Genomic DNA, 20,029 nt, shown 5'->3' on the forward strand with positions numbered 1-20,029 from the left:
TGTTGCCCCGTGTGAATTTTAGGATTCTTTGTTCTATGATTCTGATTGGGATGGCATTGAATCTGTAGATTGCTTTAGGTAGTATGGACATTTTAACTGTGTTTATTCTTCCAATCCTTGTGCATGGAATGTCTTTCCATCTCTTTATGTTGTCGTCCATTTCTTTCAGAAAAGCCTTGTAATTTTCATTGTATAGGTCCTTCACCTCTTTAGTTAAATTCACCGCCCCCCCCCCCCCCCGAGGTATTTTATTCTTTTTGTTGCGATTGTGAATGGTATTGTGTTCTTGAGTTCTTTTTCTGTTAGTTCGTTATTAGAGTATAGAAATGCTACTGATTTATGTAAATTGATTTTATACCCTGCAACTTTGCTGTAGTTGTTGATTACTTCTAAAAGTTTTCCAATGGATTCTTTGTGGTTTTCTATATGTAAGATCATGTCGTCTGCAAACAGCCAGAGTTTCACTTCTTCCCTCCCTATTTGGATTCCTTTTATTCCTTTCTCTTGCCTGATTGCTCTGGCCAGGACCTCCAGTACTATGTTAAATAAGAGTGGTGATAGAGGGCATCCTTGTCTTGTTCCTGTTCTCAGGGGGATGGTGCTCAGTTTTTGCCTGAGTGTGATGTTGGCTGTGGGTTGTCATAAATGACCTTTATTGTGTTGAGGTAGTTTCCTTCTATGCCCATTTTGTTCAGAGTTTTTGTCATGAATGGCTGTTGGATCTTGTCAAATGCTTTCTCTGCATCTATTGAGATGATCATGTGGTTTTTATTCCTCACTTTGTTGATTGGTGGATCACGTTGATTGATTTGCAGATGTTGAACCATCCCTGTGTCCCTGGTATGAATCCCATTTGATCATGATGTATGATCCTTTTGATGAATTGCTGAATTCGGGTTGCCAAAATTTTGTGAAGAATTTTTGCATCTATGTTCATCAGCAGTATTGGCCTGTAGTTCTCCTTTTTTGTGCTGTCCTTGTCAGGTTTTGGTATCAGCATGATGTTGGCCTCGTAGAATGTGTTAGGAAGTGTTCCATCCTCCCTAATATTTTGGAATAGCTTGAAAAGGATAGGTATTAAATCCTCTCTGAAAGTTTGGTAGAAATCCCCAGGAAAGCCATCTGGTCTTGGGGTTTTATTCTTTGGGATGTTTTTGATTGCTGTTTCAATCTCTTTCCTTGTGATTGGTCTGTTCAAATTGTCTGCTTCTTCTTGAGTGAGCTTTGGGAGATTGTAGGAGTCTTAAGAATTTATCCATTTCCTCTAGGTTATCCATTTTGCTGGCATATAGTTTTTCGTAGTATTGTCTTATAATTGTTGTATTTCTCCAGTCTGTTGTTATTTCTCCTCTTTCATTTCTGATTTTGTTTATTTGAGCTTTCTCCCTTTTTTTCTTTGTAAGTCTGGCTAGGGGTTTGTCAGTTTTATTTATCTTCTCAAAGAACCAGCTCTTTGTTTCATTGATCCTTTCTACTGCCTTATTTGTTTCAATAGCATTTATTTCTGCTCTGATTTTATTATTTCTCTCCTTCTGCTGACTTTGGGCTTTGTTTGTTCTTCTTTCTCTACTTCAGTTAGGTGTAGTTTAAGATTGCTGATTTGGGATTTTTCTTGTTTGTTAAGATGTGTCTGTATTGCGATGAATTTTCCTCTTAATACAGCTTTTGCTGTATCCCATATGAGTTGGTATGGCATGTTAGCATTTTCATTTGTCTCCAGGTATTTGTTGATTTCTTCTTTAATTTCTTCAATGATCCATTGCTTGTTCAATAGCATATTGTTTAGTCTGCACATCCTTGTGCCTTTCTCAGCTTTTTTCTTGTAATTAATTTCTAGCCTTATAGCATTATGATCAGAGAAGATGCTTGTTATTATTTCAATTTTTTTAAATTTGTAGAGGCTTGCCTTGTTTCCCAACTTATGGTCTATCCTTGAGAATGTTCCATGTGTGCTTGAGAAGAATGTGTATTCTGCTGTTTTTGGATGGAGCATTCTGTATATGTCTATTAAGTCCAACTGTTTTAGCTTTTCGTTTAGCTCCACTGTTTCTCTGTTGATTTTCTGTCTGGATGATCTGTCCATTGATGTGAGTGGGGTGTTGAGGTCTCCTACAATTATTGTGTTATTTTCGATATCTTCTTTTAGGTTTGTTAATAGTTGCTTTATGAACTTTGGTGCTCCTGTGTTGGGTGCATAGATATTTATAAGTGTTATTTCTTCTTGATGAAGTGTCCCTTTGATCATTATATATTGGCCCTCTGTGTCTCTCTTTACCTGACTTATCTTGAAGTCTGTTTTGTCTGATATAAGTGTTGCGACACCTGCTTTCTTTTGTTTGCTATTAGCTTGGAGTATTGTCCTGCACCCCTTCACTCTGAGCATGTGTTTGTCCTTGGGGCTGAGGTGTGTTTCCTGGAGGCAACAAATTGTTGGATCTTGTTCTTTAATCCATTTTGCCACTCTGTGTATTTTTATTGGAGAGTTCAGTCTGTTTACATTGAGGGTGATTATTGATGCATGAGGGCTTAATGCTGTCATTCTGTCACTTGTTATCCGGTTTTCCTGTGTTTCCTTTGTTTCTTGTCCTGTGTGTTTTAGTCTACACGTTGACTTCTGCAATTTCTTATGCTGGGTTTGTTAGATTTTTCCTTATTTATGTTGGCTACCCTGAGGTTTGTATTCAGAATCTCGTGTATAACATAGTCCATTTTCTGGTGGTCTCTTACTTCCTTAGCCTAGACTGTTTCAGTCCCTTTCCTCCTCCCCTTCTAAATTATTATTTTCATCTCTTATTCCAACTTGTGTTGTGAGTTTGTGGTTAGAGTGCTAAAATTGTCTTTGCTTTGGTGATTTCCTTCCCTTTATCCTAATGCTATAGTTGAATCTTTGCTATCCTGTTCAGATTCTATCTATTTGTCTCCCTACTCTGTGTTTTGTGACCCCTTACTCCCTATTTCTTTTTTCAGGTATGAGAGCCTTCTTGAGGATTTCTTGTAGTGGAGGTCTTGTGATTACAAAGTCCCTTAGCTTTTGTTTGTCTGGAAAAGATTTAATTTCTTCCTCATATCTGAAGGCTATTTTTGCTGGATAGAGTATTGTAGGTTATTTTCTTCAGCCTTGCTGCCCTGCGTATTCTTTCTTTGTCATTCATTTTTGCCATTTTTACTACTATATGCCTTGCAGTATGTCTTTTTACATTGACAAATCTAGGAGATCTCAAAGCTTCCTCCACACACATTTCTCTCTCAATCCCTGGATTTGGGAAGTTCTCCTCTATTATTTCGTTGAGCACACTTTCTGCTCCATTTTCCTTTTCCACGCCCTCAGGAATTCCAATGATTTTTAAGTTGCATTTTCACATTGAGTCAGCTATTTCTCTGAGATTCTGTTCATTTTTTAAAATTCTTCATTCTCTTTCTTCCTCTTTCTGGAGCCATTCAGCCTGTCTATCTTCGATTATTCTAATTTGCTCCTCTATGGTGTCTACATGGGCATTCAGGGAATACGTATTCTGTTTTATCTGATCCATTGTATTTTTTCATCTATAGTATTTCTGATTGGTTCTTTATAGTTTCAACCTCTTTTGTGAAGTAACTCCAGAACTCGTTGAGTTGTTTCCATACTTCCCTTTACCTCATTGAGTATTTTGATGATAGCTATTTTGAACTCATTTTCACTTAGCTTACCTATTTCCAAGTCCTCAGGACATACTTCTGTGTTTTTATTGTTTTCCTTTTGGACTGGAGCTTTTATAAATTGCTGGATGGTAGAGGTGCGGTTTTTGCACATGATGCTATTATTTGGTTGCAGTTACAGCCTGTTGCCACTAGATGGGGGCCGAGAGCCGCATGTTCTGAGCCCTCCGCCTTCAGCTGCGATGGCTGTGTGCAGCGATGGTTGGTGGAGGTGGGGCACTTTCTCTTGCATGCAGACCTGGATTTGGATCAGCTCTGGCTCTCTGGTTTCCTGGGGCCCTGGCTTGATGGGGTCCCCGCACTTGGAAGCTTTCCCCTGTTAGAGGATTTCTACTACATGGGCAGTGGGAGACCTGGACAATCCCTGGATGCGTGGCCCCTCACCCGCTCCTTCCCTCCCCCACTGCAGCGATCCCAGTCTCTAGGGGACGGAGCGAAGTTCTCTCCTACCCCGTTCCAGCTCCTCCAAGGGCGGCTCCAGCCTCTCTGCCGTCCGTTGTTTGGCTGCTGTGGATCTCCCACCATTTCTGTTATTAGGATTTTTTCCTTTGGTTGGAAAGCAATTGCTCTTTTTGGTTGTAATTTGGAGGGGAGAGATTCCCAGGTGAGCTCACACTGCCATGTTGCTGATGTCACTCCCTGTTTGTATTATTTCTGCTTCATGGAACTTACGTGTTTTTTGTAATCTAACATATGATCAGTTGTTATGAATATTCTGTGTACACTTGAAATGACCATTTTCTATTATCAGAATGAAAAGTTTGACATACGGCCATAATATGCACCCTATTGATTGTTGTTTAGATGTTTTGATTTATTTTTGACCATATGATTGGTCTTGAAATGAGAATAGTATGTTAAAGTCTCCTATTATTAACGAATTTCTATTTCTTCCTCCATCATAGGTGGTTTCTGCTTCCTGAAGAGGGCTGCTCCATTTTTCTGGTGTGTAGATGTTTCTGTCAGAGTGTCGCTGTGAACCATGGCCTGTGGCATTGTCTTCTGCCCTTCTTTGTCTTGCTTCCTGCTGTTGGTTCTAAATTCTGCTTTGTCATGTGTCAGGACTGCAGCACCTACTTTCTTTTATTTGTCTTTGCCTCCAAATCCTTTGCCACCCCTTTGTTTTCACTCTGTTCTGAGTTGCTGGGTTGTGTCTTTTGCATAGATAGACTTGATTTTGCTGTGTGAGCCAGTCATGTCTTTTTCTTTTGCTCACTGAGTTCAGCTGTCCATGTTTATTGATATGATTGATGCATTTAATCTCAGATATGTCATATTTGCTGTGTGATCTTTCCTTTTCTTTTTTTAAATTCTTTCTTGGTATTCAGGAAGGTTTATAATTTTGTTTTAGTGGTTACTTTTAATACTTGTATATAAGGCCTATAGTCTTCTTTTCCCTTCCATGGGCTTCTGGTGTTTGTCATCTTAAGGAAGTGCTCTCTGACTTCTGGTGTTTGTCATCTTAAGGAAGTGCTCTCTGACTTCTGGTGTTTGTCATCTTAAGGAAGTGCTCTCTGACTTCTGGTGTTTGTCATCTTAAGGAAGTGCTCTCTGACTTCTGGTGTTTGTCATCTTAAGGAAGTGCTCTCTGACTTCTGGTGTTTGTCATCTTAAGGAAGTGCTCTCTGACTTCTGGTGTTTGTCATCTTAAGGAAGTGCTCTCTGACTTGCACTGTGACCTTTGTGCTTAACAGGGGACTCGCCGCACTTGCCCCTAGGTCCTCTCCATTCTCCTTCCTTCCCCTCATTTTAAAATGCCTGTATTGAGAGAAAATTCACACAGTGTACAATATACTCATTTAAAATGTACAATTCAGTAGTTTTTGGTATATTCACGTAGGTGTGCAGCCCTCACCATAGCCAATTTTAAAACATTTTCATCTCCTCAGAAAGAAACCTCGAACCCTTTAGCTATTACACCTTATCCTTCCTCTCACCCCCAGCCCTAAGAGACCACTGATCAACTCTCTGTCTCTCTAGATTTCCTTACTCTTAACTTTCATATGGATGGAGTTGTATAGTGTATGGTCTTTTGTGACTTTTTCACTTATCATAAGTTTTCAAGATTCATCCATGTTCTAGCACATATCAGTACTTTATTCTTTTTTATAACTGAATAATACTCCATTGTATGGATATACCACATTTTGTTTATCCACTTGTCTGTTGATGGAGATTTAGATTGTTCCCTCCTTTTGGCTTTTATGAATAATGCTTCTGTGAACTTTTGTGTACAAGTGTCTATGTGGACATACGTTTCCATTTTTCTTGTATATATACCTAGGAGTGGAATTGCTGGATCATACAGTAACTCTGGGTTCCATCATTTGAGGAACTGCCAGCTTGTTTTCCAGAGTATCTGCATCATTTTACATTCCCACCAGCAGCTTGTGAAGGTTCTAATTTCTCCACATCCTTGCCAGTACTGGTTAATACCTGACTGTTTGATTCTAGCCATCCTGGTGGGTGTGAAGTGGTATCACATTGTGGTTTTGATTTGCATTTCCCTGATGATTGATGATGTTGAGCATCTTTTCATGTGTTTATTGGCCATTTGTATATTCGCTTTAGAAACATGTTTCATATTTACTTATTTATATTTAGAGACATGAATCCTTTGTCCATTTTTAATTAGGTTATTTCTTCTGATTATTGAATTGTAAGAATTCTTTATATTTTCTAGATACAAGCCCCTTATCAGATATGTGATTTTCAGATATTTTCTCCCACTCTGCAGGTTGTCTTTTTACTTTCTTGATGGTGTGCTTTGAAGCACAAAAGTTTATACTTTTGATAGAATCCAATTTGTCTGTTTTTTCTTGTGTTGCTCATGCTTTGGTGTCATAGCTAAGAATCCACAACGAAATTCAAGGTCATGAAGATTTACCCCTATGTTTTCATTTAAGAGTTTTATAGTTTTTACTCTTTCATTTAGGTCTTTGATCCATTTTGAGTTATTTATTTGTTTGCTGAGGAAGATTAGCCCTGAGCTAACATCTATTGCCAATCTTCCTCTTTTTTTGCTTGAGAAAGATAAGCCCTGAGCTAAGGTCTGTGCCGATATTCCTCTACTTTGTATGTGGACGCTGCCACAGCACGGCTGACGAGAGTGGTGTAGGTCTGCACCCAGGATCCAGACCTGCAAACCTGGGATGCCAGAGTGGACCAAGCTCAACTTAACCACTGGGCCACAGGGCCAGCCCCCATTTTGAGTTAATTTTTGTGTGAGGGAAGGGTTCAACTTCATTCCGTAGCCTGTGTGCTATCCAGTTGTCCCAGCACTCCAGGTTGAAAGACTGTTCTTTCTCCACTGGCTAGTGTTGGCACCCTTGTCGAAAATCAGTTGACCATAGATGTGTGAATTTATTTCTGCACTCAAGATTCTATTCTGTTGATCCATGTGTCTCTCCTTGTGCCAGTGCCGCACTGTCTTGATTACCATTACTTCAAAGTAATTGTGAAATTAGAAGTGTGAGTCCTCCTGACTTCATACTTTTTGCTTTGGCTGTTCTGAGTCTGTATATTTCAACGTGAATTTTAGAATCCGCTTGTCAATTTCCACAAAGAGTCCAGCTAGGGTTCTGAAAGGGCCTGGGTTGAGTCTGGGAGTCAGTTTGGGGGGTGTTGCCATCCCGATAATGTTAAGTCTTCCAATCCGTCAATGTAGGATGCTTTTCTGTTTCTTTAGATTTTTTTTCAACAATGCTTAGAAGTTTTTAGAGTATAAGTTTTGCATTTATCTTGTTAAATTTATTGCTGTGTTTTATTGTTTTTGATGCTATTGTGAATGAAATCACTAGTTTCATTTTCGGATTGTTCATTGCAGATGTGTATAGAAAAAACACTAGATTTTTGTAGATCGATCTTATATCCTACAACCTTACTGAGCTCATTTATTAGTTCTAGTAGGATTCCTTGAGATTTTCCATACACAAGAGCATCTCATTTATGAATAGAGCTAGTTTTCTTTCTTCCTTTTGAATCTGGATGCCTTTTATTCCCTTTTCTTACCTGTTTGCCCCACAGCCTCTAGTACAGTGTTGAATAGGAGAGACGAGAGTGGATACCCTTGTCTTGTTCCAGATCCCAGTTTCCCCATGAGTATGACATTCACTGCGGGCTCTTGTAGATGCCCTTCATCAGGTGGAAGAAGTTCGCTTCCATTCCCAGTTTGTTGAGTGTCTTATTGTGAAAGACTGTTGGATTTTGTCGAATGCTTTTTCCACGTCCATTGAGAAAACTGTGTGATTTCTGTTCTAACTCTGTTGATATGATGTGTTACATTAATTGATTTTTAGATGTTAAATCAATTTTGCGTCCCTGGGATAAATCCCACTTCATTGTGGTATATAATTCTTTTGTATGTTGCTGCATTTGATTTGCTAGTATTTTGCTTAGGATTTTTGCATTCATATTCATAAGAAATATTGGTCTGTGGTTTTCTTGTTTATGTCTTTGATTTTGGAATCAGGGTGATACTGGCCTCCTAAAGTAAGTTGAGAAATGTTCTGTTTTTTGGGGGAGTTTGTGAAAAATTGATATTACTTCTTTGAATGTTTGTTGTAATTCAGTTATGAAGCCATTGAGGTCTGGGCTTTTTTTCTTTCTTTCTTTTGATGAGGAAGATTGGTCCTGAGCTGACTTCTGTGCCAGTCTTCCTCTGTTTTGTATGTGAGATGCCACAGCATGGCTTGACGAGTAGTGTGTAGGTCCATGCCTGGGATCTGAACCTGCAAACCCTGGGCCGCCAAAGTGGAGCACTCAAACTTAATCACTGTGCCACTGGGATGGCCTCTGGGCATTTTTTTATGGATAGTTTTAAAATTACTGGTTCAGTTGTCTTTTCTTGGGTCATATATCCATTTCATGTAAGCTGTCTCATTTGCTGGCATACAGTTGTTTATGGTATTCCTTGATAATCCTTTTTATTTCTCTATGGTCAATATTAATGTCCTCTCTTTCATTTCTGATTCTAGTAGTTTGAGTCTTCTCTCTTTTGCTCTTGGTCAGACTAGCTAAAGATTTGTCAGTTTTGTTGATCTTTTCAAAGAACCAAGTTTTGGTTTCATTGGTTTTTCTTTGTTGTTTTCCTTTCTCTGTTTCATTAATTTCCACCCTAATCTTTATTATTTCTTGGAAAAGCCAAGAAATAATCTAGGCTGTGCCTGGGAGCAGCAACTGCCAAGGAGGAGGAGGGGTGTAAAGGGTAGACTAGTAACTGCTCCTCAGGTGCTCCGTGCTCCCGGCTGTCTCTGTCATGGTCCTCTTGCCAAACGGACAATGCCCTATTTGTTTTCTGGTTTCCTGTGTCTCTGCAGCTAGAATGTAAGCTCCAGAGAGCAGGGACATTGTCTGTTTCATTACTGCCATATCCGCCTGCACGGAGGAGGGCCTGGCACAGAGGAGGGCCCACAGTGCTCGGAGGAAGGAGAGTTCTGATCTCACACAAACTAAATAGCGTAGTGACAGCGGGAGGCGAGCAGATGATTTGAGATCTTGGTTTGTCAAAATGCTTTCTAATAGTTTGGACTCAGAGTTTCGATTTTGCCTGTAATTTTTTTTTATTTATTTAAAAAAATTTTTTTGAGGAAGATCAGCCCTGAGCTACCAATCCTGCTGCCAATCCTCCTCCTTTTGCTGAGGAAGACTGGCCCTGAGCTAACATCCGTGCCCATCTTCCTCTACTTTATATGTGGGACGCCTACCACAGCATGGCTTGCCAAGTGGTGCCATGTCTGTACCCGGGATTCGAACTGGCGAACCCCGGGCGGCCGAAGCAGGATGTGCAAACTTAACCACTGTGCCACCAGGCCTTCCCCTACCTGTAGTTATTTTAAATGTTTTGTATTCTGAGGTAGCGAGGTTTTATGAGTAATAATGGGAGTCAAGAGGCTTGGGGTCCCCTGAATGATCATGGGGCCTTGGATAGTGTTTCATCCTTGGGACTCTGTTTTCTTATGGAAAGAAAGAACGTTATGCTGGATGATCTGTAAGAGCCTTTCAGGATCAGAAGCTGCAATATGAAGGTTCTGGAAGAAGAGTGGCTCTCTTAGCTTGATTAATATTTGTGCACCTCACGTTTTTGACAGGAAGAAGACCTGGTCAGGTGCCCAGTTTGTGTCAGAGCGGAGCAGCGTGTTGGTGTTTTTACCAGGTGAGTGTTGTACTTTTGTAACCTGGAATTATAATGCCCTGGACAGAGGCTGAGTCTTTGTCTAGCATAGGTTATGAAAAATGATATTTGCTGTTTGGGTTTATTCTTTTTAGACCCTAAGAATGTGAACAAATGTGATTTTCAGTTTGACTTCTTACTGTAACTTTTACGTTACTTAAAGATTGATAATGAAGAGTTTAATTTTTTTGAAGGCAATCTTACCCTCTTCATAATTTTCAAGAAAAGACTTGACTTTGTTAAATTTGGTATTTCATGTATATGATTATAAATGGGAGGTAATTGGGGCCGGCCCCGTGGCTGAGTGGTTAAGTTTGCGCGCTCCACTTTGGCGTCCCAGGGTTTGTCTGGTTCGGATCCTGGGCGCAGACGTGGCACTGCTCGTCAGGCCTTGCTGAGGTGGTGTCCCACATGCCACAACTAGAAGGATCCACAACTGGAAAAAAAAAATACAACTATGTACTGGAGAGATTTGGGGAGAAAAAGCAGGGGAAAAAAAAAGATTGGCAACAGTTCTTAGCTCAGGTGCCAGTTTTAAAAAAATAAAAAAATAAAAATTTTAAAAAAGTGAGATAATTGTCATAAATCTATTTTTAAAGCTTATTTAATAATATTAAATATTATTAAATAATAGTGTTGTTATTATAATACCACAAGAATCATCAGAGTAGTCCTCGAGTTCCTTTCTCACTGTTTGAGAAAATAGGCTCTTAAAATACTGGAAAAGATTAATTTACGTTAAATTGTTCTTTTTCTGAATGATTTTTTTGATGTTTTAAAAATCAAGTGGTATAGCTTAATGAAACATTATGACAGTACAAGTGTTTTTTGTTATTGGAAGGTAATATATGGAGCATGTGAGTGTTTGTGCTAATACTAATGGAGAACAAAAGGCATGAATAAGAATGTAACACATGAGTTTAACACTTTGATCATATTGTGCTTAGGTTGATATTGGTTAGTTTTGTATGCAGAAAACAACCGTTCGCTGACAGTGGGGTGGAATTCCATTTGCCCCAATAAATATTTATCAAAAACTACTGTGCGCATGATGCCATATTAAGGAAAAAAGGACCAAAGCAGAGCTGTGGTGATACTAGCTCGAGGAGATACCTAAAATGAGATAAATCCTTTTTAAGTGCTAAACATTGCCCAGGTAAAATATGTGTAAGTGATATTTTACGGTGCAGTTTGTCTTTCTGTTATGTGCTTGTGTGAATTCAAGTTTGTTGTGTGTTTATTTCAGTAGGGGAGCTTTTGGGAATGGTTCTGTCTTAGTTTTCTAGGGCTGCTGTAACAAAGTGCTATGAACTGGAAGGCTTAGAACAACAGAAATGTGTTTTCTCACTGTTCTGGAGGCTAGAAGTTCAAAAGCCTGGTGTCAGCAGGGCCATGCTCCCTCTGTGGCTCTGGGGAGAGCCCTTCTTTGCCTCTTCCTGCCTTCTGGTGGTGGCCGTCAAGTTTTGGCCTTTCTTGGCTTGTGGCTGCATCACTTCCATCTCTGCCTCCATCATTACACACATTCTCTGTGCGTGTGTCTGTCTGTCTTCCCTTCTTCTTTCAAGGACACTGGTCCTATTAGATTAAAGGCCCATTCTGCTCCTGTGTGACCTCATCTTAACTGATGATGTCTGCAGTGACACTGTAAATAAAGTCACATTCTGAGTTACTGGGGTTAGGACTTCAACATCTTTTTGGCGGACACAGTTCAACCCATAACAGGTTCAAATACTGATGATTCAGGATGAGGCAAAGGTACTGCAAGCTTTCTATATCAATAAGCATTTTTTAAACCTAATGAAAAAATTTAGCATATCTGTGTGACCAATACTTTCTTTTTCCTTTCTTTTTTTCTTCCCTGAGCTAACGTATGTGCCAGTTTTCCTCTGCTTTGCATGTGGGATGCTGCCATAGCATGGCTTGATGAGTGGTGTGTAGGTCCATGCCCAGGATCCAAACCCATGAACCCTGGGCCGCTGAAGTGGAGCAAGCGAACTTAACCACTATGCCACATGGCTGGCCCCTGTGACCAACACTTTTTATTTTTATTATTTATTTATTTATTTATTTATTTTTTGGTGAGGAAGATTGGCCCTGAGCTAACATCTGTGGCCAATCTTACCCTTTTTGCTTGAGGAAGATTTCCCTGAGCTAACCTCTGTGCCAGTCTTCCTTCATTTTGTATGTGGGATGCTGCCACTGCATGGCTTGAGTGGTGCGTAGGTCCATGCCCAGGATCTGAACCGGTGAACCCTGGGCTGCTGAAGTGAAATGTTTGAACTTAACCACTATGCCACTGGCCTGACCAACACTTTTTAAATGTTATTTTTTGGTTGTCAAATTTTGCATGCTCATTGTAGGAAATTTGGAAAATCAATGGGAAAAAAAGAGAAATGTAAAGTTACTCATGGCCACATTCACAGGCAGTCCCTGTTGTGGAGAGGAGAACTGACGCTGGAAGAATGTGGCTTTTCTCATGTTTCTGAGTTCCTAATGGTCAGTGTCATGGTACGTGTTTACTTGTAATTCTGATATACTTAGGTGAAGAGGATAAAAACATCAAATAAAATGAGTCGATAGGGCCTTTGGAAAAGATGTCATCTTAATTTAAAGGTTGCTTTTAGCAATAAATACAAATAAATCTATTTTTCCCCTCCATTGTTTTTTCTTCCCTAGGTCTAGGTGAAATAAACTATATGCATGAACTTCTCACAAACATGGTTCACAAAAGGTGTGTTTAAAATGATACAGCTAATTTTTCACTTATAAACCATTGTATGTTTCTGCCTTAAATAGTTTTAATTATCTCAATGAGCACTCACTCGTTTTTGTAAGTTCTCAGTATGTTTGTCCTTTATGGGTGTTTTACTTCATTAATCTGTTTCTAGGTTACAGGTCTATCCACTCCATTCCAGTGTGACTTTGGAGGAACAGAATAATGTGTTTTTAAGCCCGGTGCCTGGATACAGAAAGGTAGGAGAGCTGGGAGCAAGTTCTGAGCACTTTGGTTCACTTTCCTTCGAGACTTTTCTAATTAAAATGCTAACAATTCAGCTTATTTCTCCATGTATTCTGTAGCCAGTGGTTAGGCACCTAAACAAATGCTTTCCTGATGAGCCAGGTGTGTTATTTAGTTTTGTCTTTTATTCTGTAAATCAGTTTGCTCAGGTTTTATAATTTCCTCCACTTCAGGGCATTGTTGCAAGTGGATTTCAGTCCCTTTAACTCTGGCATTTCTCAAAGCACGGGGTTGTTCTAGTGTCCCTGGCCCGGCTCTGGAGACTGTGGCTAGGACCCACTTTCTTATTCCTGGTTTAGGAGGATTTCTTTAATCTCAGGTTGTACAGGAACGATGGTATTGTCTTATCACAACTCTTCTGGAGCTGCTTGAGATGATCAGGGACCCCGAGTGTGCACCCCAGACCCCTGATTTCACTGAGAGTATTCCGAATCTCCAGGGGCAGCCAAGACCTTGCAGATCTCCCAGGGCAATGCCAGGCTACAGTGGAATTCCTCTGGACTTTAGCCTGGTTGTGCTTTTTGCCGCTGGTTAATTCCAGGACCCCCCTGAAACTACCCTGTCTGAGCTCAGGGAGACCCGTCTTTGCTGTTTCTTGCCTGTTCGTTTAAGCACCTGCTGTGTTGCACGTGCCTGTTTTTTTGTACATCAGGGGCTTCCTGTGGACCCCTGAGAGTCCACCAGGGAGAGGATGTCACTTGACACCGAGATGTAGGAGTTAAGAGCGTGCATGTGGAACTGGACAGGCGACTTAGGTCTCTGTCACCTGTAGTTGTGTGACTTGGAGCAAATGACTTTTCTAAGAATTTTATCATTTGAGAGTTGAATCAGTATGTACTGTGCAGAGTGGTTAGGAAGCTTAATTATGGTGGTAGATGTCCGTACTTAAGTTGTAGCAGGGCTCCAGTGCCTGAGGTGAAGTAGGTGTCCAAGGAAGGGCCGATAGTGCTACAGATGAGAGCTGGGCTCTGTGGGCTACCTGGTTCACGCCGGGAGCAGTTCTCAGCATTTTACGCTTGTTAACTCATACGAGCTTCACAACAGCCCTGTTAGGATAGTTTGTTATGACCTCTATTTTACATGTGATAAAAATGAGGTCAGTACTTGGCCCCAGGTCCCACCCTGGTGTGGAGCAGGGTGGGATCCCAGCAAGCTTGGCTGGTGAGCCCAGGCTGCACTGCCTCCTCCTCAGGACCCTCCTGCCCCAGGACCCAGGACCCAGGACCCATGATCAGTTGTGACTTGTGTAAAGAATGAAACGACTGATTTCAAAGTTTGAGGCCAGTATTTACATTAAGAAACTTTTGAATAATTTTTGAGTTTGAGGTTTGTTTTTTAACTTTGCCTAATAATTTCCAGAATATAGTAAGAATATCAGGTTCTTTTTTTGATGTTTGATAGATTATTCTGTCCACCAACATTGCAGAGAGTTCTGTCACAGTTCCAGATGTCAAATATGGTAAGATGCCTCTCTGTTTTCCTCACCACATAAACTGTAGCATTTGTAGATGTATCTTCCCCTCCGGAATTGTTCTCCCCTCTCTTCCCCATCTCTCTCCTGTTTTGGAATAGAGAGTTTAGCAAAGTGGGTTCCTAGGCTTTCTCTTTTGCGTGTAGGTTTCCTTTTCTTCCTCTCAGCACACCACGTCACAGGGCAGCCCTCGGGCCAAGGTTGCTGTCAGGAAGTGTTGGGGGCACTTCAAGGGAGCTTGTGGGCAGGAGAGCTTTGGGGCTGCCCCAGGTGGAGTTCTGTGACTGGAGGGAGGCAGATAGCGGGGGGCAGCGTGGGGAATCTGTGTTAGGGAAGGTGGTTCAGAAGGATACCACGTCAACTCAGGAGGGAAGCCACTGCACCCTCGTCTGGGCTTCTACATGTGTGTCCTTTGTGATTGCTTTGTGAGATTGCTGTAGTGAGTTTTCTGAATTCACTAATTCGTATTTGTGCCAGGCACTGTTCTCAATGCTAGGAGTACAGTGTTGAATAAGACAAGGCCCCGTCCTCATGGTGACAACCTTCCGGTGGGAGACAGACAATTGGGTAAAAAAAAGTGTAATTTCTGGTAGAGAGAAATGTTATATGGGAAAATAAATCAGAGAAAGGGGTTTCCGTTATTAGGAAAAACGATCTTTTAGATAGGGTGATGTGGGAACCCTCTTTGAGTGAGTGATGTTTGAACAAGACTTGAGTGAGGAGTGAGCCACGGAGAGGTGTGGTTCCGGCAGAGGGAAGGGCTTTGAGGAGCAGCAAGGAGGCCATGTGGCTGGCTGGGTAAACCAGGGGAAATGATGGTTAGTGTTTGCCTTTGTGCCAGGGAGTGTTCTCGGTGCCAGGGAAATAGCAGTAAACCCATCAGTCTTTGTTCTCATAACCCATGCAGCAGTGGGTTTTTGAAAGATAGACAATAAATAAGATAAAAATATGTAATAAGTTATGGCATGGCTAAGAGAAGAAAGCAGGGGACTGTGGGTAGGGAGTGTTAGGGAAGGGCACCCGAAGAGATGGAGCTTCGTCTGTGGTCGGGGGAGTGAGTCATGCGCACATCTGGAGGAAGCCCTTCTGTGGAAGGAACAGAAAGTGCAGAGTCCCTAAGGCAAGAGCACAAACCAGCGTGGAGGCCAGGGGGCTGGGTGGGTGAGCAGAGGAGGCAGTTGCTTGGCAGGAAGCCAGGGAGGCAGGGCCTCCAGGGCATTGTAGACTCTGGCTTGGACTGTGTCCGATGGCGGACTCTTAGAGAGTTTTGAGACGGGAGTGATGGAACCCAGTGTTCATTCAACAGAATCACTCAGGGAAGAGACCAAAATGAGGCAAAGGGGAGAAGAAGGTGATGAGTTAGGAGGCTGTCACGGTAATTTGGGCAGGGATGGACGGTGGCTTAGAACAGGATGGTAGTGGCGGGAGAAATAAGGGTTTCAGTTTCTGGATAGAGTCTACAGGCGGAGCCCATAGGGATTGTCTGAAGAATCTGGTACAGGGATTGTGAGAGGCATATCAAGGTTGACTCCCAGGACGTGTGGCCTGAGAACTGGAAGAATGGAGTCCCCTGTGAGATGGTGAAGACGGGGGTGGGGTGGGAGCAGGGCAGATGAAGAGCTTGGATTTGGACGTGGAAGTTTGAGACACCAGCTAGATGTCCAGGGGGAGATGTTGAGGGTGCAGTTGGCTGTGTGAGCCTGGAGGCCAGGGCAGAGGAGCAACCTGGAGTGGTCAGTGGATGACAGAGCTCTGCAGTGAGTGCACGCAGGGAAGGCAGTTCTGCTGTTTAAAGTTGGGAGATAAAGAGGAGCTGCAGAGGGGCAGCCAGTGAAGTCCTAGAAAACAAATTAGAAAGCATTTTGTGGAGGATGGGGTGAACAAGTATGTCATGCTGATGTTAAGTCAAGTTTGAGGAAGCCTGAAAACTGGCCGTGGGAATTAGCAACATCGACATCATCAGTGACCTTGACAAGAGCAGTTTTGGTGAGGCAAAGCCTGCTTGGAATGGGTTCCAGAAGGAATAGGAGGAGAGCAATTGGAGACAGTGAAGTCAGACAACACTCTTAAGGCTTTTGTTGTAAGGGGGAGCAGAGAAATGGGGCAGTAGCCAAAGGGAAGGTGGGGCCAAGAGAGCATTTTTCCCGGACAGGAGACCCAACAGCACTTTTGTTGGGTGATGGGAAGGGTGCAGAGAGGATGATGCAGGAGAGCAGGCCTGATTGCTGCAGCCTTGTCCTTGGGAAGGAGAGAGGGGGTGTGACAGAGGGTGCCAGGAGAGGGGTTGGCAAGGGAGTTCAAGGTACATGCAAGAAGTGATTAAAATGATGGATCATGGACCTGTGGTTTGGTCAGGAGGGAAGTGAGGCTGTGGGGCGAAGTGGTGAGGGGCAGTTAGCAGGTCCTAAGATGGACAGATTGTAGGTCCATCTGTAGAGATTAAGGATTGCTGGGGTAGGTTACAAGACAGGGAGACGGACGCTTGAATTGAGATGGAGGAGGGGTTGCTGCCACTGGTAATGACAGTGTCCGGTATGGAAGGAGATGGTGACACAGGGTGGAAGAGGAGATCGTTGGAGGAGAGGAGTTCATGGAACTGAGAGCCTGGATGTTGCCAGCATTGTTTTCGTGGGTTCTGAAATCACCCACAAAATTATGGTGTTGGAGAGCATCAGAGGGCTGGGGAGCCAGGAAGGAGGGGGTGCTCGTGGTGGCCTAGTTAGTGAGCAGGAGGTTTTGCAGGAGGGAAGTGGCAGTGAGGAGCCAGGCGGACGCCTGCTGCTCCTTCAGGCCCAGTGTGGGAGGTTTGCACCCCCGCCTGCAGAACGCAGCCTGCTTTCTCTGTCAGGATGGGGGGACGTGTCCGGAGAAGAGCTGCAGGGGCTGCTGTCATCTGGGTTTTACAAAGGAGGACACTGCAGCACCAAGAAACTGAGCAGCTCCCCCACCCCGGGGTTGTATCCCAGTGATGATCCTCCTATGGGTGCAGTCAGATGGGCTCTTCTTATGACATGTCAGATCTTACAGGGAATACCTTCTTTACACCCAAAGACTCCGGTCCTTAGAAGAAACAATGTGACCACAGCCTCCCTGTCCTGGGCAGTAAGGAATGGCCAGTGCATTTCCAGAGGCTTCTGTGTGTGCACTGATTCTAAAGGCTGCATGTTTCATATTGTTTTATCACTATGCCTTGTGATTATTACTCAATGATTTCTTGTTAGCATGGTGTTTACATTCCTTTTTTTAAATGACAGTTATAGATTTTTGTTTGACTAGAACTCTGGTTTGTGATGAAGATACAAATTATCAGAGTCTGCGATTGAGTTGGGCCTCTAAAACCAGTTGTAATCAGAGAAAAGGTAAGGCATTTGTGTTCCAGCATGAGAATGAGTCAGTGGCACATTCCCATGTCTTTTTAAAATTTTTGTGTTTTTGTGTTTTTACTCTTATTCAGATATTTCGTTTATTGGCACCAGTTTTAAGTTTTAAGCAACATCATCTCATATTATTAGATTCTCCATTTAAATCCATGGTTCTCTCATCTATTGAATTAGGTGACAATCTTTGTACATATGGATAAGCCTCCTATCATCTCAACACTATCATTTTTCACAACGAATTTAAAAAATTTTTGGTGAATAGTTATGGAAGCGAAGTGGATCACTTTATTAATTTTTGATAATGTTTTCTCTGACTTCTCTCCAAATTTCGGTAGGGTTATTTTTCCTAAACTGGCTCCATGGAGGGTGCAGCATCTGCTGCGAGCTGCACATGTTGTTTCAGTGGGGAGACGGAGGCATGGAGCCGTTTGTCCGGCTGGGGGCTTTGGCCACAGTGGAGGGGCAGTCATGACATACTCAGTCACTTGTCAGGGACTGGCTCCAGGGGACGGTGTTCTTGGTGTGGACGAGACGTGGCTTGTGCTTTGTTAGAGAACCTTTTGGGGAGTTTGGGTGAAGGACCATTCCAAGAACACCTGTTGGGCAGTAAAGCTGCTGCATCCGAAATAGGATAAAGGCAGCATTCCATGGCTGCTTCCCACGTGCCAGGCGCAGATCTGAGTACGGTTCGTGCACTCCCTCATTTAGTCCTCAGCACCACCCTGTGAGGCAGAACACTGGTAATAGCCTCATTTTTCAATCCTGTAGCCAAGATTCGGAGAAGTGACCTGCTCAGCTAGTACTGGAAAGTGAGACTGGGGTTGGAATCCAGAAATCTGGCTACAGGCCACATTCTTTATTTTTTTGCGTGTGAGGAAGATTGTCGCTGAGCTAACATCTGTTGCCAGTCTTCCTCTTTTTGCTTGAGGAAGATTGTTGCTGAACTAACATCTGTGCCAGTCTTCCCCTATGTTATGTGGGACGCTGCCACAGCGTGGCTTGACCAGTGGTGCTAAGTCCACGCCTGGGATCCAAACCTGCAAACTCTGGGCCACTGAAGCAGAGCATGCAAACTTAACCACTGTGCCACTGGCCCAGCACCCTGCGTTCTTAACCACTTTACTCTCTTCCTCTCTTGAAATGAATTCCTAGAGAGGGATTAAGAGAGAATGACTAAGTGGTTATTAAAACATGGTCGTGAAGAGCTTCTCATCACTTTGGAAGAACCTTATGTTGAGTTATTATGTTATAAAGTTGAGTGAAAAAAGGATATTAAACTGTAATCACCTCACTGTGTTTAACCTTCCCCACCCAAAAAACCCTGCAAAATCAAAAACTATGCTTAGAAAAAATGATGAGAAATAAATTTTTGAAACTATTAAATGTGATATCTTTGGGTCAGTCTTGAGGTTATAGTAGTTTCATCCTTTGTCAGTGTTTTTGAATGCTCAAATATCTGTAATAGAAAAATCTTCTCCTACAGGAAGTTGCGAAAGTAGTCGTACTTAGAGTCCCTCAAACCCTTAGCCGGTGTCCCCCAGCTTGTCAGTGGTGACATCTTAGGTAACCATAGTACAGTGTCAGAACCACCAGTTGACGTCAGCACAATACATAGACCACAGACCTTGATCACTTTCACAGTTTCTCACACGCTCCTGTGTGTGTTTCTGTGCAGTTTGATCCCTTGTGTAGCTTGACGTAACCACCACGATCAGAATACAGAACTGGTCCACCGCCTCGAAGGAACTGCCTGGTGCTGCCCCTTTGTAGTCATATCACTCCCCCAAAACTGCTCTCTCTGTCAACAGCTAATCTGTCCTTCATAGTTTTGTCGTTTTGAGAATGTTGTACAAATGGAATCATAAAGCGTGCAGCCTTTTGAGATGGGCTTTCTTCACTCGGCATGAGTCCTTGAGAGCCGTCCAAGTGTCACTAGTTCCTTCCTTTTTGTTGCTGAATCCCATTGTACCATTCACCTGTTGAAGGACATTTGAGTTGTTTCTAGTTGTTGGTGATTACGAATAAAACCACTGTGAATATTGATATACAGATATTTCATTTCTTTGGGATAAAAGCCCAGGAAGGCAATTGCTGGGTGCTATGGTAAGTATATGCTTAGTTTTATAAGAAACTGCCCCAGACTGTTTCCATGGTGGCTGTACCATTTTATGCTCATACTAGCAACATATGCGAGCCCTTTGCTCCACACCCTTGCCAGCATTTGGTGTTACCGCTGTTTTTTACTTTACCCATTCTAAAAGCATATAATAATATCTCATTGTGATTTTAAC

General features: G+C 42.4%; 1 protein-coding gene across 3 annotated transcripts in view; it reads left to right on the forward strand.

Annotated features, from left to right (window-relative positions):
• TDRD9 (tudor domain containing 9) overlaps positions 1-20,029 on the forward strand; it is a 129,258-nt gene that overhangs the window by 48,912 nt on the left and 60,317 nt on the right. For all 3 annotated transcript variants that reach the window (XM_044774403.2, XM_070514429.1, XM_070514430.1), the window contains 5 exons: positions 9,786-9,850; positions 12,545-12,599; positions 12,757-12,841; positions 14,289-14,346; positions 17,613-17,717. In XM_044774403.2, the coding sequence (XP_044630338.1) occupies positions 9,786-9,850; positions 12,545-12,599; positions 12,757-12,841; positions 14,289-14,346; positions 17,613-17,717 (368 nt within the window). The remainder of the gene's footprint in view (positions 1-9,785; positions 9,851-12,544; positions 12,600-12,756; positions 12,842-14,288; positions 14,347-17,612; positions 17,718-20,029) is intronic.

This window comes from Equus asinus, chromosome 7 (genome assembly GCF_041296235.1).
Source record: "Equus asinus isolate D_3611 breed Donkey chromosome 7, EquAss-T2T_v2, whole genome shotgun sequence".
Classification (NCBI taxonomy): domain Eukaryota; kingdom Metazoa; phylum Chordata; class Mammalia; order Perissodactyla; family Equidae; genus Equus; species Equus asinus.